Source organism: Myotis myotis, unplaced genomic scaffold (assembly GCF_014108235.1).
Source record: "Myotis myotis isolate mMyoMyo1 unplaced genomic scaffold, mMyoMyo1.p scaffold_m19_p_41, whole genome shotgun sequence".
NCBI lineage: Eukaryota > Metazoa > Chordata > Mammalia > Chiroptera > Vespertilionidae > Myotis > Myotis myotis.
The window spans coordinates 537365-557505 of NW_023416348.1; the positions used below are offsets into that span (position 1 = coordinate 537365).

The following is a 20141-nucleotide window of genomic DNA, read 5'->3' on the forward strand; positions in this document are numbered from 1 at the left end:
TCTGCCAGGAGCTGAGGGCTAAAGGTGTGCATGACGTGGTCACCAGCCTGGCGGGGCACCCACTGCCCACCCTGCCCCAGCGTCCCTGACGGGGGCATGCCTGGGGGCCAAAGAGGCTTTGGTGGCCATAGGACGGGATACAGAAGGGGCCTGGGTGCAGGAAAGTCTTGCTTGTGGGACCTGGTTCTGGCCTGCACCTACCACTCACTCTCAGAGTGACCTGGGACACACCCCTGTATCCCGAACTTCTGTGTCCCCATGTTTTCAAAGTGTTTTGGACCATCTCCAAGCTCTGCGTGCCCTGAAAAGGATGTGACCCCAGTTCTAGGATGTGGGGGGTGCACAGGCCTGGTGGGAAGGAGGGGGTAAGGGTTTGCAGCCAGTGGCTGATCCTGGGCTCTGGGTGGGAGTGAGGGCCCCTCCGCCCCATGTGTCCTGGGCCAGTTGGGTAGCTTCTCTGAACCTTGACACGGGGCAGGGGGCGGGGGTGTTGGATATTCACCTCTCCCAACTCAAAACGGCCTCAGGAGCCCCTGGTTCCTCTACACGGCCCCAGTCCTGCCGCTGTCAGGGAGGGGACATTTCCTGAGGGGAGACGGGACGGGGAGCCGAGTGTCTAGAACAGGTCACGGTGGCTCTGGGGGTGAGGGGGGAAGGGGCTTGGAGCCCTGATGCTGGGCACCTGGCGGGGGACCTGGGCCTGCAGACTTCCTCTTAGTTTCCCCAGCGCCAGCTCTGGCCTCCGAGGGGCTGGTCCAGGGCCCAGGCCGAGGTCCCCTCTCACTCCCCCTCTTCGGGGACAACCTCCTTTGTGCCCCCTGGGCTGGGACTGGGGTGAGGCAGGGGCAGGGGGAGCTGTCCATCTCAGGGCTCCCTGAGGCCCTGCAAGGGGGATGCCTCTCATTGTCAGGCAAGCAGAGGTGGCACCTGGGCTGGTCCTGGAGTTTGGGGCAGGATCCCAGCAGGAGGATGTGGGTGGCACAGAGTGGGGAAGGCCAGGGCCCGAGTGGAGCGGTTTGGTTTGGGGTGAGCAGGGGATTGCACCCTCATTTCTTGGGTGACATTGGGGTTCCATCTCAGCACCCCTTGGAGGAGTGGACAGGAGGGGGGCAGCCCGGGCATCAGCCCAATGTCCTCGCTGAAGGGAGAGGGAGCCCAGGCCAGCTCACAGACCTGTGACAGCCCAGAGGGCAGGGCCTGGTTCTGGGCATGGCCTCCACAACCATCACTGGGGACTGACGCTTGTGGGTGAGAGGGGAGGTGCAGGGCAGATAAGGGTATCTGGTGGCCGCTGCTGGCCAGGAGGGGGGGAGGGTTGGAGGGGAGGGAGGGCAGGCCCAGCTTGGGCTTATCAGCCGGCTGAGCCCTCCAGCCCCCGGGAGGCAGCAAGCACAGGGGCCCCGCCCGTCACCATGACCGCCTGGTGATGAGCGTGGAGTCTGGGGACAAGGCGGCCAGGCCCAGCCAGGGCCCCCTGGTGGACAGCAGCTCCACTCTCAACCCCTGGCAGGCGGGCTCATTGGCTTCTCTGCCCACAATAGGCCCCTCTTCTCTGCAGTGAAGTGCTGGTTCGTTTGCCGAGTTTGTCCATTCCTCCAGCCTTTCACAAGAAAATCTGACTGTGGCCAACTCGGTCCCCCAGGCCCATCCAGGGGCCTAGTGAACCCAGCCAGGAGGCCGGAATCTGTACCCTGGACACCTGTTGGTATCATGATCTGCCCAGAGCCTGAAGGGACAGCACAGGACACTGCGTGCTGTCGGGTGGCCTGGGGGGATGCCAGGAGGGCAGGCTGCAGGGCCCTGGTGACGTGACCCTGTGCTGACCTCGCTGTGCCTCTGCAGCCTCGCTCACCCGAGGTTACTCTTTCCCCCAATTTCCATCCCGCCCCCCCTTCTTAAACTTTCAAATACTGTCCTGAGAGCAGTTTCCAGTCACCCCACATCCTGCTCAGAACAAGGCGTGTCCTGGACGTCGGGATGGAGGCTGTGTAGCCTCTGGACCCGATTCACAAGCAGTGACCGGACAGAGCCCGCCCCGCAGGGATTGGTTTTGGCTACATGTTAAATGGAGGCGCAATCGACGGGTAATAAATGCACAGACTTGGAGTGTATAGTCTGAGGGAGGACAAATGTCTACACACATGTATCCACCCCCCCGTCAGGACAGGGGAAGACAGGTTTCTACCTTGGCTGAGGTGAAGGAATTTAGCTTATAGAATCACGCTCACGGCGGACCCCCGACTCTGCAGAGAAGCTGGGGCAGGGTGGGCGGGGCCCGCCTGGAGACACCCACTGCCCAGCCCAGCCCCCAGTCAAGAGGCCAACCCACACCCACCCCCCAGACACACTGCTAGCGTTCGGTGTCTCCTTCCTGTGTTTTCCATTAGTGTATATACGGGTATTTTTCCTATGCATGTTGTTACATACATGACACCATGGCACACAGTATTTTTAAACGCACGCAGCATAAGCTATATTGTACACCCTGGGAACATGAGTTTGACGAAGTCTTTGGTGGTTATTTCTGAGAGCACAGAGAGAATGCTAGCGAGGACTGCGCTTTAAAATGCAAGTTTTACTACTTTTGGAATAGAAATCTACGCGGCTCGGAATTCAACACCTGCACACAGGTTTGTGCGCAGCAGCCTGCGTGGTGGGCTCGCTCCTCTCGGGCCTCGGGCGCCATGGAGCGGAGGCTCTCCACCCGCCAGTGAGCGCGCAGCCTCCTCCCGAGTGGCCTCTGAGGGCACAGCAGCTGCCGCCCAGGAGCCAGGCTGCCCAGTGGATGGGCTGCCGCGCCCGCTTGCCCGAGAGCCTGTGCCGTGGGCTCCAGTCCGACGTGGGCTGTGCTGCACGTCAGGCTGTTTGCCGGCCCAGGACTCGGACTGAGGGCAGTGTCCGGGGTGGAGTCCTGGGTGCGAAGGTTTCGAGGCCGCTGCTGGGCTGCCAGGGGCTCCCCCACCCTCGGCCCCTGCCCCTCCTTTGTCCATCCGGTCTGAGGCGTCCCTCCTCCCGGTGCAGCCAGTGCGAGGGTGTGTGCGCAACACCGCGCCCCGGGTGCCATTTCCCTTCAGTGCACGTGGCTTTAATCTGCAGTATTTCCCCTGAAGAAATCAAATCCATTTCCTCTGCGCTTTCCCCACCACTGAGGTCAGAAAGCCCTTGCACCCAGAAACCGGACACCATTTAATCCACCTCAGGTTTATTTTGTGCCAACAGCTGAGCAGTGGTCCACGGGCTGTGAAGTCTCACTCGGCCCCCTCAGCCCGATGCCACCTGCATGGTGCAACCCCTGGGGGCCTGGCTGGGCTGCGGGGTGTCCCTGCCCCCCGCCCCATCCTCACTCCTCTTCCCAGGACAGTGAGGGTGCTGAGTGGGTGGCCTGGGGCGCCAGAGCTGGGCTCCATGTCAGCAGAGTGAGTTCCGTGACTGAGTCTCACCTGCAGGCCCGCGGAGGGCGGAGGGCGGAGGCCGGCAGGGGCATTTGTGGTGAACAGGCGTTATTTGGGAGCGCCTCCTGCCCCTCCCACGTAGAAACCACGCGGGGGTCCTGACAAGCTGATGGAGGAGCGAGTCCCTGTGGGAAGCCGAGGCCGCAGTGCCCCTCCCCCGCCGGGAATCCGCGGCTCTCCTACTTCCAGCCCTCAGTCCTCCATGTCTGCTGACGGGATGTGACGCTGTCAGCCTCCGGCCCAGGTGCCCTGCCGGCCGGCACGTGGTCTTTCTCCGTGTGCTGGTCCCAAAGGGCACTGCTCACCCTTGTTTCCTGGATGGAGGTTTAGCCCCGGCCTCAGTGCCTCCGTGAGCAGGCGGCCTGCACTCCGCCTCCCGGGATCAGGGGCACAAGCCCCTGTGGGGTGACCCCTCCCGCAGGCCCGCCACCCTCGGCAGGCCGGTGTGCATGTCACGTGGGTCGGGGCAGGCGATCACATCCGCTGCACTCTGCGGGCAGTGGGGTGGGTGGGCAGGGACCACATGACCTCCACGAGTGCCCAGAGGACACCTGGTCACGGCTCAGACACAGGCTTGACCCGGCGTGGAAAACGTCCAGTTCGTTGCACTGTCTCAAGCACGACCCAAAGTCAGAACCAGGGAGAAACCGTGCCCAGCACTGCAGCTCTATGGTCAGCGCATCGAGGAGACGGGGTGATGCGTGGAAGCGCGCGGGCCTGGAGGAGCCTGCTGTCCGTAGAGCAGTGAGGCCCGAACTCGCTGCAGCCCCCAGGCGGCCCTCTGCTGTCACCCAACCCTAAGGAAGGACCTACGACAACGAGGTGTGCAGCAGCATCGCCCCAGCTGCCTGTCCTCACCGGGACCTGCAGGACCCTCTCCACCGCTGCCTGGTGCCCTCGGAGGATGCATCTCCCTGCTCGCCACCCAGGTCCTGGGGGCTCGACATGCTTGCGTTAGTAGGAAACAGGCCTCGAGTGCCTGGGCCCTGGGCAAAGGGCAGCTAAAACCAGCAGCGGCCAGAATGGGCAGCTGTGTCCAGGGGAGGGGGCTCAGGGTGGACGCAGGCTGGGCTCCAAGTCCTACAGCTCAGGTGCCAGCGAGGTGACTGGGCACTGCAGGCTGACCCATGAACTGACGTCTGACGGGGCCACAGCAGCCGACCACAGCAAGCACTAACCTAGGGATCAGCCCAAATGCCGTGACAGTGCGGCTGCACTGGGAGGCAGCGGCAGGCCCAGGGGCTCCCCACACAAGGATGCACAGGCGACGCCCACTGTCGGACGCGGCAGCTGAGGCTGCGGGCTCGGGACAAACCCCGGAGGGAGCGAGGCCTTCCGCGGGCTTCAGGGACTAGGTTTCTCTCCTAAATCTGACATTTCATTCCTAACGAGGTATCTTATGCAGGTTTGTACAACAAACAAAAAGGCGACAACTGTAGATTGCTCCTGAGGGTGCCCTAGTCTTGTGCCCTGCAGCACGAGCTGCACAGACTCCTGCTAGCGAGAGGGCGCTGCGCCCCCCCCCGCCCTTCCTGCACCGACCCGCCTGGGTGCGTGCACGGCCAGGCCTCCATCCTGGCACGGCCAGCGCCTACCCCTCCAAAGCGGCCTTGGGTTCCCATCTGGGCGCCTGGCGTGGAATGTGTGCGGGAACCTGCGTCCCTGGGAGGAGGTGCACCACGTGGGAGCGTGTCCAGTGGTGGGAGCACTGACCTTTGGCCTCGACGTGGCTGCTGTGGCAGCCCACAGGGTGTGGTCAGCGACGAGACCCTGACCGCAGCCACTGCCCCACGCGGACGACCGCGCAGGCTCCAGTTACTCGGCTGAGGCTGTGGTTCTGGAACAAGACAGAAACAAACATGGTGAAAGCAAGTGTGGGGCGTTCAACGTGCCCACATGTCCAGACGCGTGGATGTGGCGTGTCCGAGAGCGCGGCTCAGAACCGATGGCGCACGGCACATCTGGCCGCCCTGAGCGCCGCCCGAGCTCCTTCAGATGACCTCCCACTCGTCCTCCAGGTCCTCAGGGTGCGAGGTGGCGGTCGGGCTGCTCTGGGCACCGTGTGCGTGGCTGAAGGTCCGTGTGAGCCGCTGGAGGAGGTAGCCGGGCGGGCCCACCGCCCACAGCTCATCTGACGAGGTCACTGCAGGGACAAGAGCGGCCACAGTGAGCACCCAGAGCTCCACGTCCTGACAGGGCCCTTTCTGGGTGTGGGGCCAGACGCCCCCCACCTGTGCCTCTGTTTCCTCAGGTTGCCCTGTCCCCTCCTGGAGGCCCTGGCAGAGCCGGGTACAACTCCCCTCCCTCAGGATCACCCAGGGCTGGCTTTGGGGAGAGGGAGTCCGGGGGAGCCGCCTGGACAGCCGCTGACACGGTCCAGAGCCTGGATTCGGGGAGGCCTGCGCAGCCCACACCCGGACCTGCCTGTGAGGCACGTGGCGTGCCCGGGCACTTTCTTCCAGTAGTCCCCCGCGGGGTGCTTGTCGGTGACGCCGTAGCGCCGGGCGAGGTCCCCGTTGGGGCAGCGGGCCCACACGGTCCTGGTGCTGAGCGCCAGCTGGCAGGCCTGCAGCCCTGTAGGCAAGAAGGGCGTCCGTCTGTCCTCAGACCCCGGCTGCGGGCGGATGCACCAACCCTCCCAAGAGCCTGCTCTCTCCCGCCACTGCGCCCGTCCCGCCATGTGCCCGTCCCGCCGCTGCACCCGTCCCGCCATGTGCCCGTCCTGCCGCTGCACCCGTCCCGCCATGTGCCCGTCCCGCCGCTGCGCCCGTCCCGCCACTGCACCCGTCCCCATGTGCCCGTCCCGCCGCTGCGCCCGTCCCGCCGCTGCGCCCGTCCCGCCACTGCACCCGTCCCGCCATGTGCCTGTCCCGCCACTGCACCCGTCCCCATGTGCCCGTCCCGCCATGTGCCCGTCCTGCCGCTGCGCCCGTCCCGCCACTGCACCCGTCCTGCCATGTGCCTGTCCCGCCACTGCACCCGTCCCCATGTGCCCGTCCCGCCGCTGCGCCCGTCCCGCCGCTGCGCCCGTCCCGCCATGTGCCCGTCCCGCCGCTGCGCCCGTCCCGCCGCTGCGCCCGTCCCGCCATGTGCCTGTCCCGCCACTGCACCCGTCCCCCATGTGCCCGTCCCGCCATGTGCCCGTCCTGCCGCTGCGCCCGTCCCGCCACTGCACCCGTCCTGCCATGTGCCTGTCCCGCCACTGCACCCGTCCCCATGTGCCCGTCCCGCCGCTGCGCCCGTCCCGCCGCTGCGCCCGTCCCGCCATGTGCCCGTCCCGCCGCTGCGCCCGTCCCGCGATGCGCCCGTCCCGCCGATGTGCCTGTCCCGCCACTGCACCCGTCCCCATGTGCCCGTCCCGCCATGTGCCCGTCCTGCCACTGCGCCCGTCCCGCCATGTGCCTGTCCTGCCGCTGCAACCGTCCCGCCATGTGCCTGTCCCCATGTGACAGCTGAGGGAGAGGGTGCCCATCGGCAGAGCCGCCGAGAGCCCGAGACGGAAGGACAGAGGGTCCGGCGGTGCCGCTGAGCCCCGCTGGCCTGTGCACAGCGCCGGGGGACAGGCTGCAGTGGCACCTCGGGGGGGCTGAGGGGCAAGAAGCAGCCAGGCGACGGAGAGCCAGGGTGCAGGCTGGGCCCTCACGCCAGCAGCCCTCAGGCACAAGGATCCGAGTGTGAAACCTTGGCTACCAGGCTAGGCTGACGGCCAGGGCCTGCCTGGGGGGACAGCGCCATGCCACCCATGCCCACCTGGCACGTGATCCCAGTCGGTCCCCACGGGCATCTCCTCGGTGATCCCGACGCGGACGTGCACGTTGCACCGGCTGTCGAGCGCCCACAGCATCTGGTCGTTGGGGCTGCAGTGGACGCTGACCAAGGTGACCCCGGCAGGCTGCGGGTGCGAGGGAAGGAGTGGGAGGGGGTCGTTATTTTTGGACAGAGCAAGGCGAGGTCAGTGACGCAGCAACGGGAGATTCTAGAAACTTTTGCTGATTCCTGCTTGCTAGCCTGCCAGCCACTCAGCCACACGTCACCACCCACGCATCCACTCATGCCCCCACCACCTACCCAACAGGTGTACTTGAGCATCTACCACATGCCAGGCACTGTGCCAGGAGCTGGCAATCAATTTTCTTGTCTCCTGGATTTTGTGAAAATTTTTTTTAATGATTTCAGAGAGAGAGGGAGAGGGAGAGAGTGATAGAAACATCCATGATGAGAGATAATCATTGATTGGCTGCCTCTTTTAAACTGTTACTGGGGATCAGCCCCGCAACCCGGGCATGTGCCACTGAGCCACACCAGCTGGGTGTCTCCTGGATGTCAAGTCCTGTGAGAGACAGCCATTACTCAAATAGTCACACAGAGAAACAGGAGGCTGCCCCAGGCAAAAGCTGCCCAGGTGAACGAGGCGCCCAGACCACATAACTGGGTCAGACCCAGAGGTCAGGGAAGCCGGCCTAGATCCCACCCTATACCAAGATGGCAGGATGAACAGGAATGACCCAGAGAGGAGGGCAGGGGAGAGTGTGCCAGGCGGGGGAAGTGTCTGCAAAGCAGGGGCACGGGGACACAAGGGGCTGAAAGCCCTGTGAACCACTGGAGGAGGTAGCCGGGGGCCCACTGCCCACCGCTCAGGCGGCTGGAGTGGGCGGGGCTGGGCCGGGCAGCACTGTGCAAGGGGCATCTCCTCCATAAGCAGTGGAGGCCTGCTGGGCACCAGGGTCCGGGACGCCGGGGCTGACGGTTCAGGGAGCTCTGGAGACATGCCTGAGAGCAGATGCAGGAAACAAGATGCAACGTGCAAGACTGAGGACGCAGGGAGGTTAGGTGGGTGCACCCCTGCATCAGGGAGGTCAGAGGGCACACCGCCTGCATTGGGGAGGTCAGAGGGCGCACCGCCTGCATCGGGGAGGTCAGAGGGCACCCCGCCTGCATCAGGGAGGTTAGAGGGCACACCACATGCATCAGGGAGGTCAGAGGGCGCACCACATGCATCAGGGAGGTCAGAGGGCACACCACATGCATCGGGGAGGTCAGAGGGCACACCACATGCATCAGGGAGGTCAGAGGGCACACCACATGCATCAGGGAGGTCAGAGGGCACACCACATGCATCAGGGAGGTCAGAGGGCACACCACATGCATCAGGGAGGTCAGAGGGCACACCACATGCATCGGGGAGGTCAGAGGGCACACCGCCTGCATTGGGGAGGTCAGAGGGCACACTGCCTGCATCGGGGACGTCAGAGGGCGCACCACATGCATCGGGGAGGTCAGAGGGCACACCGCCTGCATTGGGGAGGTCAGAGGGCACACTGCCTGCATCGGGGACGTCAGAGGGCGCACCGCCTGCATCGGGGAGGTCAGAGGGCGCACCGCCTGCATCGGGGAGGTCAGAGGGCGCACCGCCTGGCACTTGGGAGAATGGGGTTAAGTGGCGGCAACAAGGAAAAGACTGCGGGTGATATGGCAGCAAAGGATCTCACAGATGTCACCCACTGTCTGCCACCCACCTGAGAGCTCCTGAACACGGCCCGAGACATACTGCTTCACAAATGTCACCTGGGAAACTCCCAGGGACCTTACTCCAGTGGCCAAGCAGGGCCAATCGGGTGAATAGCTGCAGTCTGTGCAGGCTGCTCTGTACACACACCGGCCATTTTCAAACTAGGAAACGCTCTTGAACCCAAGTCCCTCCAGAGTAAGAACGGCTAGTGGTTCTCAAACCTTGGAGTCCCTGGACGTGTGTGGGGGCTGTTAAAACGGCACATTCAGGCACTAGCCGGCCTGGCTCAGTGGTTAGTTTCAGCCCACAGTTTGAAGGGTTTGATTCCGGTTAAAGGCATGAATCTTGGTTGCAGGCTCGATCCCCAGCCCCAGGTCGGAGCTGCAGGAGGCAGCCAATCAACGTCTCTCTCTCAAATGATGTTTTTCTGTCTCTCCCCCTCCCTTCCACTCTCTCTAAAATCAATGAAAAAATATCCTCGGGGGAAGATTAACAAAAACAGAGGCACACTGGGGGCTGGGGCCAACCCTTATGCATCAGACTTTGGGGCTGGGGCCCCGAAACAACCTTGTAGACAAACACCCGGGTGCTTCTGATTCAGGGGCCACTAGGCTCTCCACTCTGTCAAGCACAGGCAAGGCGAGACCACACACACGCACAGACACGCGTGCGCACACACACATGCACACACACAGACACACACACACACAGCCCAGCTGGTATTGAGGCAGAAATGGAAAAGCTCATCCTAGAATTCATGTGGGGCTGCAAGGGATCCCGAAGGTCAGAACAGTCTTGAAAAAGAACAAATTTGGAAGTCTCGCAATTCCTGCTTTCAGGACGACTCGGACGCTGCGGCGGTCACACAGCGAGGCCGGTCCCCTGAGACAGGCCAGCCCACGGGGCAGACCCGAGAGCCGTACCACGCAGTCGAGTGGTGCTGCCCAGGGCGCCAACACTGCGAGTGAGAAAGCGGCTTCCCGGCAAATGGAGCCGGGACAGTCCTTGCCTCACGCCCCCTTCAGAGCAACGCGAACGGGTCAGAGTCAGCGTGGGAGCTAGACCTGCCAACGGTCCTTACACGACACCAAAGATAGCAGCGACACAAAGGTAAACTGGGCTTCATCAAAATTCACAACTTCCGCACCTCAAAGGGCACCACAAGGAAAGTGAAGAGACGCCCGCAGAAGGGGAGAGAACACTTCCAGATCACTGAATAGGGCCTAGGGCAGGGGTGGGCAACCCCTGGCATGCGTGCCATGTTTGGCATGCTAGTAACTCTTGCTGGCACGCGAAACCTTCTCTTATAATCTTCCATTTATAATTTTTTTCTTAATACGACATTTTTATTTTTCAGATAAATTCAGAGTAGGTGCATCTTAGATAAATAAATAATTTTACATAACAAGTTCTCTTAAAGACCATAGACATGGATTGACGAGAGAGGGGAAGAGCAATTTCTATGCCTCTGCCTTAACTCTCCCTGCCTTCCTAGATCCGAAGAGTGTTTTGGTTTCATCCACATACGCTTGTGAATCTTTGTTCTCAGTGATGAATTTTGTTAAGTCTCGGAACAGGAGTAGCCTGACAGATGAAAGTAGTAGCTCGTGCAGATCTCTGAAGGTCACGAAATATAAACCTGAGGTAAAATCTGTCATCAGTGATGCAGCAGCAAAGTCCCACTGATACTATCAAACGGAGTCAGAAAGTTTTCTGTCGGACAATCAGTGTACATGTATACACTGAAAAATAAGTGTATTTTTCATCATCATATACTGTGTTTTTGTTGCTCGAATGAATTTTATTATTTCTTCAAGGTTCTTCACATACGTACACCTTAAGAGAGATCAGGTAGGCGTACCATGTTCTCAAAAAATGAGGGTTGGCGCACAGAAGAATTCTGAGTCAGATTTTGCTGGTTTTGGCACGCACTCACAAAAAGGCTGCCCACCCCTGGCCTAGGACCCCGAATACAGAACTTTTAAAATCCAACAACAACAAGAGAAACAACCACGTTTTTAAAGGACAAAGGACTCGGAGAACCACTTCTCCAGCCCTGGCCGGTGTGGTTCGGTCGGTTGAGCATCATCCCAGGCACGAGGTGAGGGTTCAAGCCCTGGTAGCGCAAGTGCAGAAGGCCGCCGGCCCACGTTTCTCTCCGTCTCTCTTCCCCGCCTTCCTCTCTCTCTAAAAATCAACTAAAACATGCACCTTAAAAAAGACATTTCTCCAAAGATAGCAAAGGCCAACAAGCACATGCAAAGGTGCCCGACATCGTCCACTAGCCCGTGGGAATGCGAGTCAGAGCACAGCGCAGCCCTCCTCACACCCACAGGGCGTCTGGAGAAAGGAAACGGAACAGAACAAGCTAGGGAGCGCGTGGAGAACAGGGACCTCCCTCCCATGGGGTGTGGAATGGAGAGCAGGCTGCAGGCCCAGGGGTGAACAGCCCCACCCAGCAAGCCCACGCGGGAACATTTACCCAGAGCACTGGAGCGGGCCTCAGCCCACAGGCAGGCACGGCCACAGCAGTGGAAGTCTTCACAACAGCCCCGCCCGCACCGGAGGCCCGGACACAGAAGGTGGTGCTCGCCGCCCGGCCCGCCCCCAAGCGACACGGCAACAGAGGGAGTCATGTGAATTGTCGGCTCCCCGGGGGTTTCACAGCGATGGTTACATTCGCTGTAGTAACGGCCGTTTTCATTCTAGGTTACCGGTACACACCGAGCAGGAAACACGTTACTGCCAAACAATGCTGAGCGCCGCCTGAGCCTGGGAGCGGGGCGGATTGTGCGGGGGCCGCGCTCGCTGGACGGACACGCAGGCCTGCGAGGCGCAGAGACCGAGCTCTGCCTGCAGTGGGATCTCGCTCGGGCCTGACCCTGACACAACATGGGCCTCAAAGCCCGGACAGCACGTGAGCAAAGCCCCCCTCAGGCCGCGTGCCTGAGCCGTTTCCAGGAGGAAAACCCACCGAGAGGAAGCGGGTCAGTGCTTCCAGGGAAGAGAGGGGGTGGGGACTGACCCTGGGCACAGGGCTTCCTTCTGGGTGATGAGAATGTTCCGGAGCCCTGGCCAGTGCGCCAAGTGGTTAGTGCCGGCCCGTGCACCAGAGGGTCGCAGGTTCGATTCCCCACCAAGGGCAGGTACCAGGGTTGCAAGTCCGATGATTTCCGCCCCTGCTCGGGGTACATGTGGACAGCAACCAATCGATGTGTCTCTCACATGGATGTGTCTCTCTCCCTCTCTCCCTTCCACTCTCTCTAAAAATTATTCTCACTCGGGTGAGGATTACAAAAAAAAAAAAGAGAGAGAATAAGGGACAGAAAAGCATCCCTGCAGATGGTCAGAGAGACATGCTTACAAAACAGACAGAATTGATCACATTAAAAAAAACAAAGCATGTTCTCAGCCTTTCTCATTGCGGGACATGCGGTGGGTCGGCGAGGCCTGTGGAGCAGTGGCAGGTCCCTGGGAAGAGCCCTGGAAACAAGGCGACCGGACGCCACGCACCTCCAGAGGCCCGTCCTCCCTTCCCCGCGTCACTGACCTTGAACCCACCTCCCGCCGTGCAGGAGGACCTGTTTCCTTGCGGGTTCGGGCCTGCACCGCGCACCGCGAGGCTGAGCGGGGTGTGTCCCGTCCTGCCCCGTGGCCCTGCAGCGGCTGTACTTTCTGACCGTTGGGTCTTCCTGCAGAGCCCCTTCCTGCTCAGGTCTGTCACTTGCAGGTCAGCTGGGACTAGATTCCCCCGGCCAGGCCTGTCTCAGTGCAGGGGACCCTCAGGGCGAGGGGGCGGCGGGCAGGGAGCTGGGACACTTTTTCTCTGGTCAGCCTGTGACCTGGGCTGATCTCTCCCCCACCGTGTCCCCTGCCAGGCTGGGGCGCGGGTTCTGGCTGCCGGGCCTCCTGGCCGAGCCTCACGGCTGTGTGGACCACCCGGGGGTGAGCCCGCTCTGCGCGCGCTGGGTCCTGCAGGAGCCCCCGATTCCCGGAGCTGCTCCGCCGTCACTGTGGCACCCGCCTAGCTCAGGGCGCTTTCCTGGGAGAAGGGCCCGGCCCAGGGAGCCCCGCTGCGGGCTCGGAAGCGACAAGCTCTCGGCTTCTTTCCTCTCCTGACCGGCAGCTGCAGAGCCAGCGGCCCCTGTGACTGCCCCGTGCCTGGCCTGGGGGTGACTTCAGAGACTGCACCTGCCGCCTTTCCTGCACGGCCGCCACATCCTGTTCCTCCCGCGTGGAGGCCGAGGCCTGTGACCCTTCTGCCCAGCACCTGAGCCCGTCACGGCCGGCAGCACGGTGACCGTGACGCTGCAGAAACTCTCCCTGCGCACTGGCCGCTGTCTCCGTGGCTGGGCACGTGGCAGCTGCTCAGATGGCCCCGGCGCCCAGGCCCTGTTGGCCGCCGCTGCACACGCAGGCCTGGGGCGGCCTCTGTGCAGGGAAGGCCCGGCTCTGCTCCTCCAGGACTGATGCAGACCCTTCCTGGGCTGGCAGCTTTAGGGAGCACTGGGTCACCCGATGGCAGCCCATCTGCGCCTGGTGGTCTTTGCTGGGAACCACGCCGCCCAGCGCAGGAGACAGAGGCTACAGACACACGCCCCTGGGAAGGGTGGTATTTCTTAGGACCAGGGTTGGAGAAGAGAGCCCCAAAACAACGGTGCTCTAGGAACAGAGGTAACAGGGGATAATGAAGGAAGTGGCAAGCACAACCTCATTTTCCTCAAAACGGGGTTGTTGCGTCAGCAGCATTGGCTGCCACGCGGGAGGCGGCGGCGCGTGGTCCTGAGCAGCTAACGTGCCGGGGAGCCCAGGAGCGGGTGGGTGACTGCGCCCGGCTCTCAGCACGCAGCCCACGCTCCTGCGCGCGCTCAAACACCAGCACTGCTTGGGAGACGATTCCAGAACCAACTCACACCTGCCCTTCCCCCCTCCCGAAACACGCTCCATGATGAGGGAGAGTTAAAAAGGTTGGGCCCAGCCAGTGTGGCTCAGTGGTTGAGTGTGCTCACGAGACAGCCCCAAAAGTGGGCAACACCTTCTAGAAAGTAGGATAAAAGCAGAAAGAGAGGGAAAGCAGGAGAGAAAAGGTAAGCAGAGGCCAGGTTAGGAAGCCAGGGACAGAGCATGACCCCGGAAAGAGCAAACAGAGGAGCAGGAGGGCCGAGGCAGGAAGGAGGCTGCTACCAGCACAGGACGTGGCCCAGAACTGAGGCCATGGTCCGCTGGCACAAAGGACAGGCCTCCTGGGCACAGCGCCATTTGTCCTCAGAACACGGAACAAAGAGCTTACAAATGTCCAGAGGAGAAGCAGGTCAAATCTCAGGGATCAGCTACCAGAGCGGCTCAGGCCACGCTGGGCGCCAGGAGGCGGTGCAGGAGGACGTCCTGCTTCTCAGGAAACGACCCCCAGCCTGGACGGCCGTGTCCAGCACGGTCAGGGTGACGTGGGAGAGACTTTTCAGACATGCAATGTCTCCAAGAGGTACCTACCACGCACCTCCTCAGGAACGGACTGGAGGATAAACCCCAAAACAAAGGAAGAGGAAGACGCGGGATCTAGGAGCGAGGGAGGTGAGGGCGACCCCAGCTGGACAGGGTGACCAGGCCGGACCCGAGTGACCAGAGTGTCCCAGAGGGATCCTCCAAGATGACAACCTGAAGTGTCCGAGGAACGGAGAGGACACGGAGCTAAGCACCCGCCCCATGGGAGCCGGAACGGGAGCCTGCTTTCTGCAGCTGCGCTCTCCTCGCCCACAGCGGAGCGCTGGCTCCTGTGTCCCCCAGGTCTAAACCTGTGTGTGTGGTGGGCAGGGAGGGAAGGCGGACGGGGAGGGGCCTGGAGCAGGGCTGCTGACCCACAAAGTTTGGGTCCTTTGTCAAATATGTTTTTCTCTCCGATTATAAAAAAAATGTCCTGCCCATTGTAGGTAAATTTAGAAAACAGCAATGAGAGGTCATGATCCCTTAACCAAAAACAGTCACTTCGCTATCGATTCTTCTAGGAACGTAGTGGGATTTTCTCGTTCTGGTTTTGGTTTCTGTTTTTCACAACAGGGAACCACACCACCTTCCTCTGAGCGCGCTGTGGGCACAGTGAGAACAGACGCCACTGACCGTCCCCGAACCCTGGCGGCAGCGCCGGCACAGGAGGCGGGGCAAAGGCCAGCTCCAAACCACTAACGCCCTCCTCCACTCGGAACAGTCCTCCGGATCCGTACTGCCCAGAGCACCATTTCAAAGTGCATCCTCAATTATTTACATCAGCTGCTGTCGTGACCTGCTAGGTGGGCTCCTCACGCCAGGCGGGCCAGCGCGCTCACCAGGCACCCGCTCTCTGGACCAAGGGTCATGTTTACAGTGACCACAAACGGCTTTGGGAACATTTCTGACCCTTTTCTAGGACGGGTTTGTGTTAGCAGGCGACTCAGAGCTATGGACTGCTTTTTCCATCACTGACATGTGACCCGGCAAGATACTCAGAAAAGAGGGGACGGAAGGAAGGAGGAGGGGCCACAACAGCACCCTCAGACAGAGCTCCTTTTGTGTGTTGCTGCCTTCACACTTTTCCAACGTGTACGCTCTTAAATGCAAACACAGGCTCATCAAACGTGTTTTGTAGCTGATGCTTCTACTCCAGTGCTTCTGTGAGCACTTCTCCAGGAAACACAGCTCTCGCGCGAGGCCGTGCGCGGCTGCAGCGGTTTCGCTGTGTGGGTGTCGTCCCTCAGCAAGGCCCCGATACATCCCCTTGAGGAGCAGCGGCCTCCCAGGCCCTGCCCAAGCAGCCAGCACTTCTGCTCTCTCACTAAAGCCAGGGCGTCTTGCCCGGCTGGTGGCGCTTAGCATCGACCTATGAACCAGGAGGTCACAGTTCGATTCCCGGTCAGGGCACACGCCCAGGTTAAGGGTTCAATCCCCAGTGTGGGGCGGGCAGGAGGCAGCCAATCAATGATTCTCTCTCATCATTGATGTTTCTAGCTCTCACTCCCTCTCCCCTCCTCTCTGAAATCAATAAAAGTAATATTAAAAAAGAAATATATATTTAAAAAACCCCCACAAAACCAGGACATCTTGGTACCCTGGGGTGAGATCCCAGCACAGAGGGTGGAGTGACATCGAGGGTTAGGCGGCACTGCCTTAGATCGGGAGCAGAGAGTAGAATTCCCTTCACCTCGTTCTGCTCTGGTGCCGGGACGATGGTTCATTCTGACGGATCAATGGAAGGCCCAGCCGGGGGAAGGGGTGGCGAGCGGGCGGGGGGGGGGGGGCACACTCTCTAACACCAGCGCTTCCCCAGCGTCTCCCTGTGGTCGGGCCTGAGCTTTTCTAAAGATCTGGACGTTGAAGTTCCATCTCGTTCCCTCCATCCCCACCAGCAGCATTGTGAGCGTGGCGTTCTCAGGTACTAGCTATGCCCTGTTCGCGTGCTTGTTTGATTTTGTTGCTCATATACTAAGCATAACTAAAGCAGCTGAATTTAAAATAAGTTTTAAGTGTTAGTCTGGCCATTTGCAGTCATATTTGTCTTGGTTTTCCAGGTTTCTGTCTTCCAGGAAAGCTGCAATCCAGGCAGAAACAAGGGCCCCAGAGAAACTGACAGAGCCAGTCCGCACAGGGAGTTGGCGGGAGCCTCCCAGGGGGCGCTAGGACCAGGGGGCAGAGGGGACCAGGGGGCGGAGGGGACCAGGGGGCGGAGGTGAGCATAAGGGGCTAAGCAGATCCCTGTGAAAGAAGAGGGGGGCCTGCTGGGGTGCGGGAGCTGGACCACCTGCTGGACCGGCTTCCTTTATGCCCACCCAGCACCAGCAGCGCGGGAAATCCCATCAACTGTGTTCAGCTTCAGAGCTAATTTTCAGGTGGACAGAAAATCTCCAACTGATGCAGCAAACTCCAAAGAGATGCTAAACACAACTGTCAATGTTTTCTCCGAACCTTTCTACACGTTAGCAAGTCTGAAAACTGGGCCATTTGTTTGAGTGCTTTGTAAAACTTCACCCCAAACTGCTGCAGGAGGGAGGTCTCAGGGCCGAGACCAGGAAAGAGAAATGGAGAGACTGCGGTAACAGATTTCTGTGGCTCACACGTTGTACCCTTCAGCATCCATCCATCACCTCTTCCATTTGCCCCAAATGCAAACGTCCTACATGCAGACCAGGAAGCGCAGGCAAAGAATAAATAAGACGCCGTAGAGAGAGGTGGGGCGCGGCTGAAACATGTGAACCTGTCTGCATTTGGACACCTGGTCAACCAAGTCGTCCTGACATTCTAAGTCCTCTCCATGGACTCAGAACGGGCAGGGGCAGGGATAAGCATGCACTGGGAGGGGGGGAAGATGTGCTTCAAGCGCTAGCCTGGCACATGGGAGTGCCCAGCAACGGTGCCCGTGGCCACTTCAGAACGCAGCAACGAAGTGCTCAGCCCGCTGCCCAGGAGCAGCGGCCCCGCAGGTGGTGCTGGGAGAGCAGGCCTGGGGCACGTCTCGCTCAGCTACTCACTAGGGCTGTGGCGCCCACACGGAGCTGTCCAAGTACCACGCTTCCACTGCCAGGTGGGAGCCACTCCTGCCCTCAGCCCTGGGGGAAGCAGGAGAGGGACAGAGAGCTGGGAGAGCCGCGCAGACAGGCTGGTGCAAGGGCAAAGCCTGGTTTCCCCACAGGAGCCCATTTCCCAGCACCTGTGTGAACACATCCCACGGCGCTGTGTGCCGAGTGCGACATGGCTCAGCTCAGCAGGCACTCGGCACGGCCACTGCTTCCCACACCGTTAGCAGTCGGGCTTGCTCAGAGCACAGCCTGCAGGCCTCCCAGGAGCCTGTGCCACAGTGGCCACTTCACTGGGCAAGGCTGCTGGTCACTGCAGGCAGCAGCACGCTCCAAGTTCAGCTTTCTCCCCCCAGTTTCAGCTCTGTTTCCGAGAGGTTATTCTAGAATCTAAGAGGAGGAAGGAAGAGGAGTGTGGTTTCATGGTCTCCCACACAGCCCCATGGATGAGCTGCGGGCCGGCCGAGGAGCAGCAGAGGCAGGCTGGCCTGGCCCCGTGGCCTCGGCTCACTGCCCGGCACGGCCCCACTCGGCAGCATCCTCACCACCACCCGCGCTCATCCACCCAGCAGCGCCCCCTGACCCTGGCAGGATTCCATGCTGGGGCCCCACACGCTTTCCAGTCCAAGGTTATTCCAGGTTGTCGATGGGCCTGGGAGCTGTCGGAGGATCACGAGCAAGCAAAGCACAGGCAAGTGGGAAGCAAAAGGCTGATGTGACACAGAGGAACTAGAGGATAGAAAGAAAGAGAGAGAGAGGCCAACAAAACCAAAGGAGGGGTTTGAAAGGATCAACAAAATTATCAAAGCTTTAGCTGGATTAAGTAAGAAAAAAAAGGAGAAACAAATGACTAAAATCAGGAAGGAAAGAAGGGACATAGCTGCCGACCTTACAGAAATAAAAAGGGTCATAAAGAAAAACACGAACAAGCGGATGCCAATAAACTAGACACGTAGGTGAAATGAACAACTTCCTAGAAAGACCTACTGTTCACACTGAAAGAAGAAGAAAACAGAAAGTTGTGAACAGACCTATAAGAAGTAAAGAGACTGAATCAGTAATTTAAAACATCCCTCTAAGAAAGGCCCAGGCCCACACTGATAAATTCTAGCAAATGCTTAAAACCCACCCTTCAAAAACTCTTCCAAAAAACATAAAAAAACACTCCTCATTTCATTTAAAAGGCCAGCAGCACCCTGATCCCAAAACAAGACACATGACAAGAAAAGAAAACCAAAGACTAACCGCCCTTAGGAATATGGACACAAAAATCTTCAACAAAATCCAGCAAACCAAATCCAGCAAGGTCCACCAAGGCCGTGGCCACGGCCAGCAGGGTTGTCCCAGAATAAAAGGAGGCCCACCGCACAAAGTCGGTCAAATTCGCGCATCATATTCATAAAGGAGAAACCCACACAATTATCTCAGTAGACGTAGAAAAAGTACCTGAAAAAATCCAACATCCTTTCATGATAAAAACATTCAACAAAAATAGGAATAGAGCCCTAGCCAGTTTGGCTCAGTGGATAGAGCATCGGCCTGCGAACTGAAGGGTCCCAGGTTCAATTCCGGTCAGGGGTACATACCTTGGTTGTGGGCACATCCCTAGTAGGAGGGGTGTAGGAGGCAGCTGATTGATGTTTCTAACTCTCTATCCCTTTCCCTTCCTCTCTATAAAAAAATCAACAAAATATATTTTAAAAAAATAGGATTGAGGGGAACTTCCTCAACTTGCAAAAGGGCATCTATAAGAACGCTCCCAGCTAGCAGCATGCTTAACGTGACAGGCAGGATGCCTTCTCCTGAGGCCAGGCACAAGACAGGGATGTCCACTCCTGCCAGTGCCATTCGACACTGTACAGGTGGCTCCAGACAGGACAATTAGGCAAGACAACAAAATAAAAGACATCCAGATAAGAAAGAAAAAAGTAAAATTATCTCTATTTGTAGACAACATGATCTTATATATAGGAAACCTTAAAGAACCTACAAATAAGTTATTAGAACTAATAAACAAGTTTACCAAGATTTCCAGATACAAGATCAATATACAAAAACTTAACACTAGCAATGAATGATCTGAAAATACAATTAAATTTCATGTACAAAAGCATCCAAAAGAATTAAAAACATACTTTGAACATCCAGCAGCCCCTCACTACATTTTTCAACAGAAATCCACTAAGCATAGCAACCAGGCCCCTCAAATCTTTAGAGTAACCAGACAGGGCGCCGGAGTCAGACTTCTGCTTCTGACCCAGCGCGGGACAGCCACGGGCAAAGGCAAGCCGTTGAGAGCGCACTGCAAACTGAGATGCGGGGTGCGGGGGCCAGTGGAGGGGCTTTCTTGTGTAAGCCAGGCCAGGCTCTCCAGAACGCTGACACTGATAGACTACCTCCAGGACGAGACTTTCGGGGACTTTCACTTTCTTCTCTACACTTCTGGGCACTGGCTTTTAAAAACATGCTCATTTTGTAAAACCCACGTTTGGGAGGTCAACGGATGTGGCCACCTTGTCCCCCGAAACGTCCCTGCCCCGCTGTGGGAGGCCACCTGTGCAGCGAGGTGCTTTCCCGACAGCCGCCCCTAGCAATGCCTGTCTCACAGAGGGGCATATTGGGGCAGTTCCCTCAAGCTTA

General features: G+C 59.4%; 1 protein-coding gene across 5 annotated transcripts in view; it reads right to left on the bottom strand.

Annotated features, from left to right (window-relative positions):
- Positions 1-3185: 3185 nt before the first annotated feature.
- TECPR2 (tectonin beta-propeller repeat containing 2) overlaps positions 3186-20141 on the bottom strand; it is a 66119-nt gene continuing 49163 nt past the window's right edge. For 4 of the 5 annotated variants that reach the window (XM_036306517.1, XM_036306512.1, XM_036306515.1 and 1 more), the window contains 3 exons: positions 7203-7344; positions 5877-6026; positions 3186-5595 (listed from right to left, as the gene is read on the bottom strand). In XM_036306517.1, coding sequence (XP_036162410.1) covers positions 5444-5595; positions 5877-6026; positions 7203-7344 — 444 coding nt within the window. In that variant the 3' untranslated portion in view covers positions 3186-5443. Of the gene's footprint in view, positions 5596-5872; positions 6027-7202; positions 7345-20141 lie in introns of all 5 variants that reach the window. The other variant, XM_036306516.1, reaches the window with a different exon arrangement.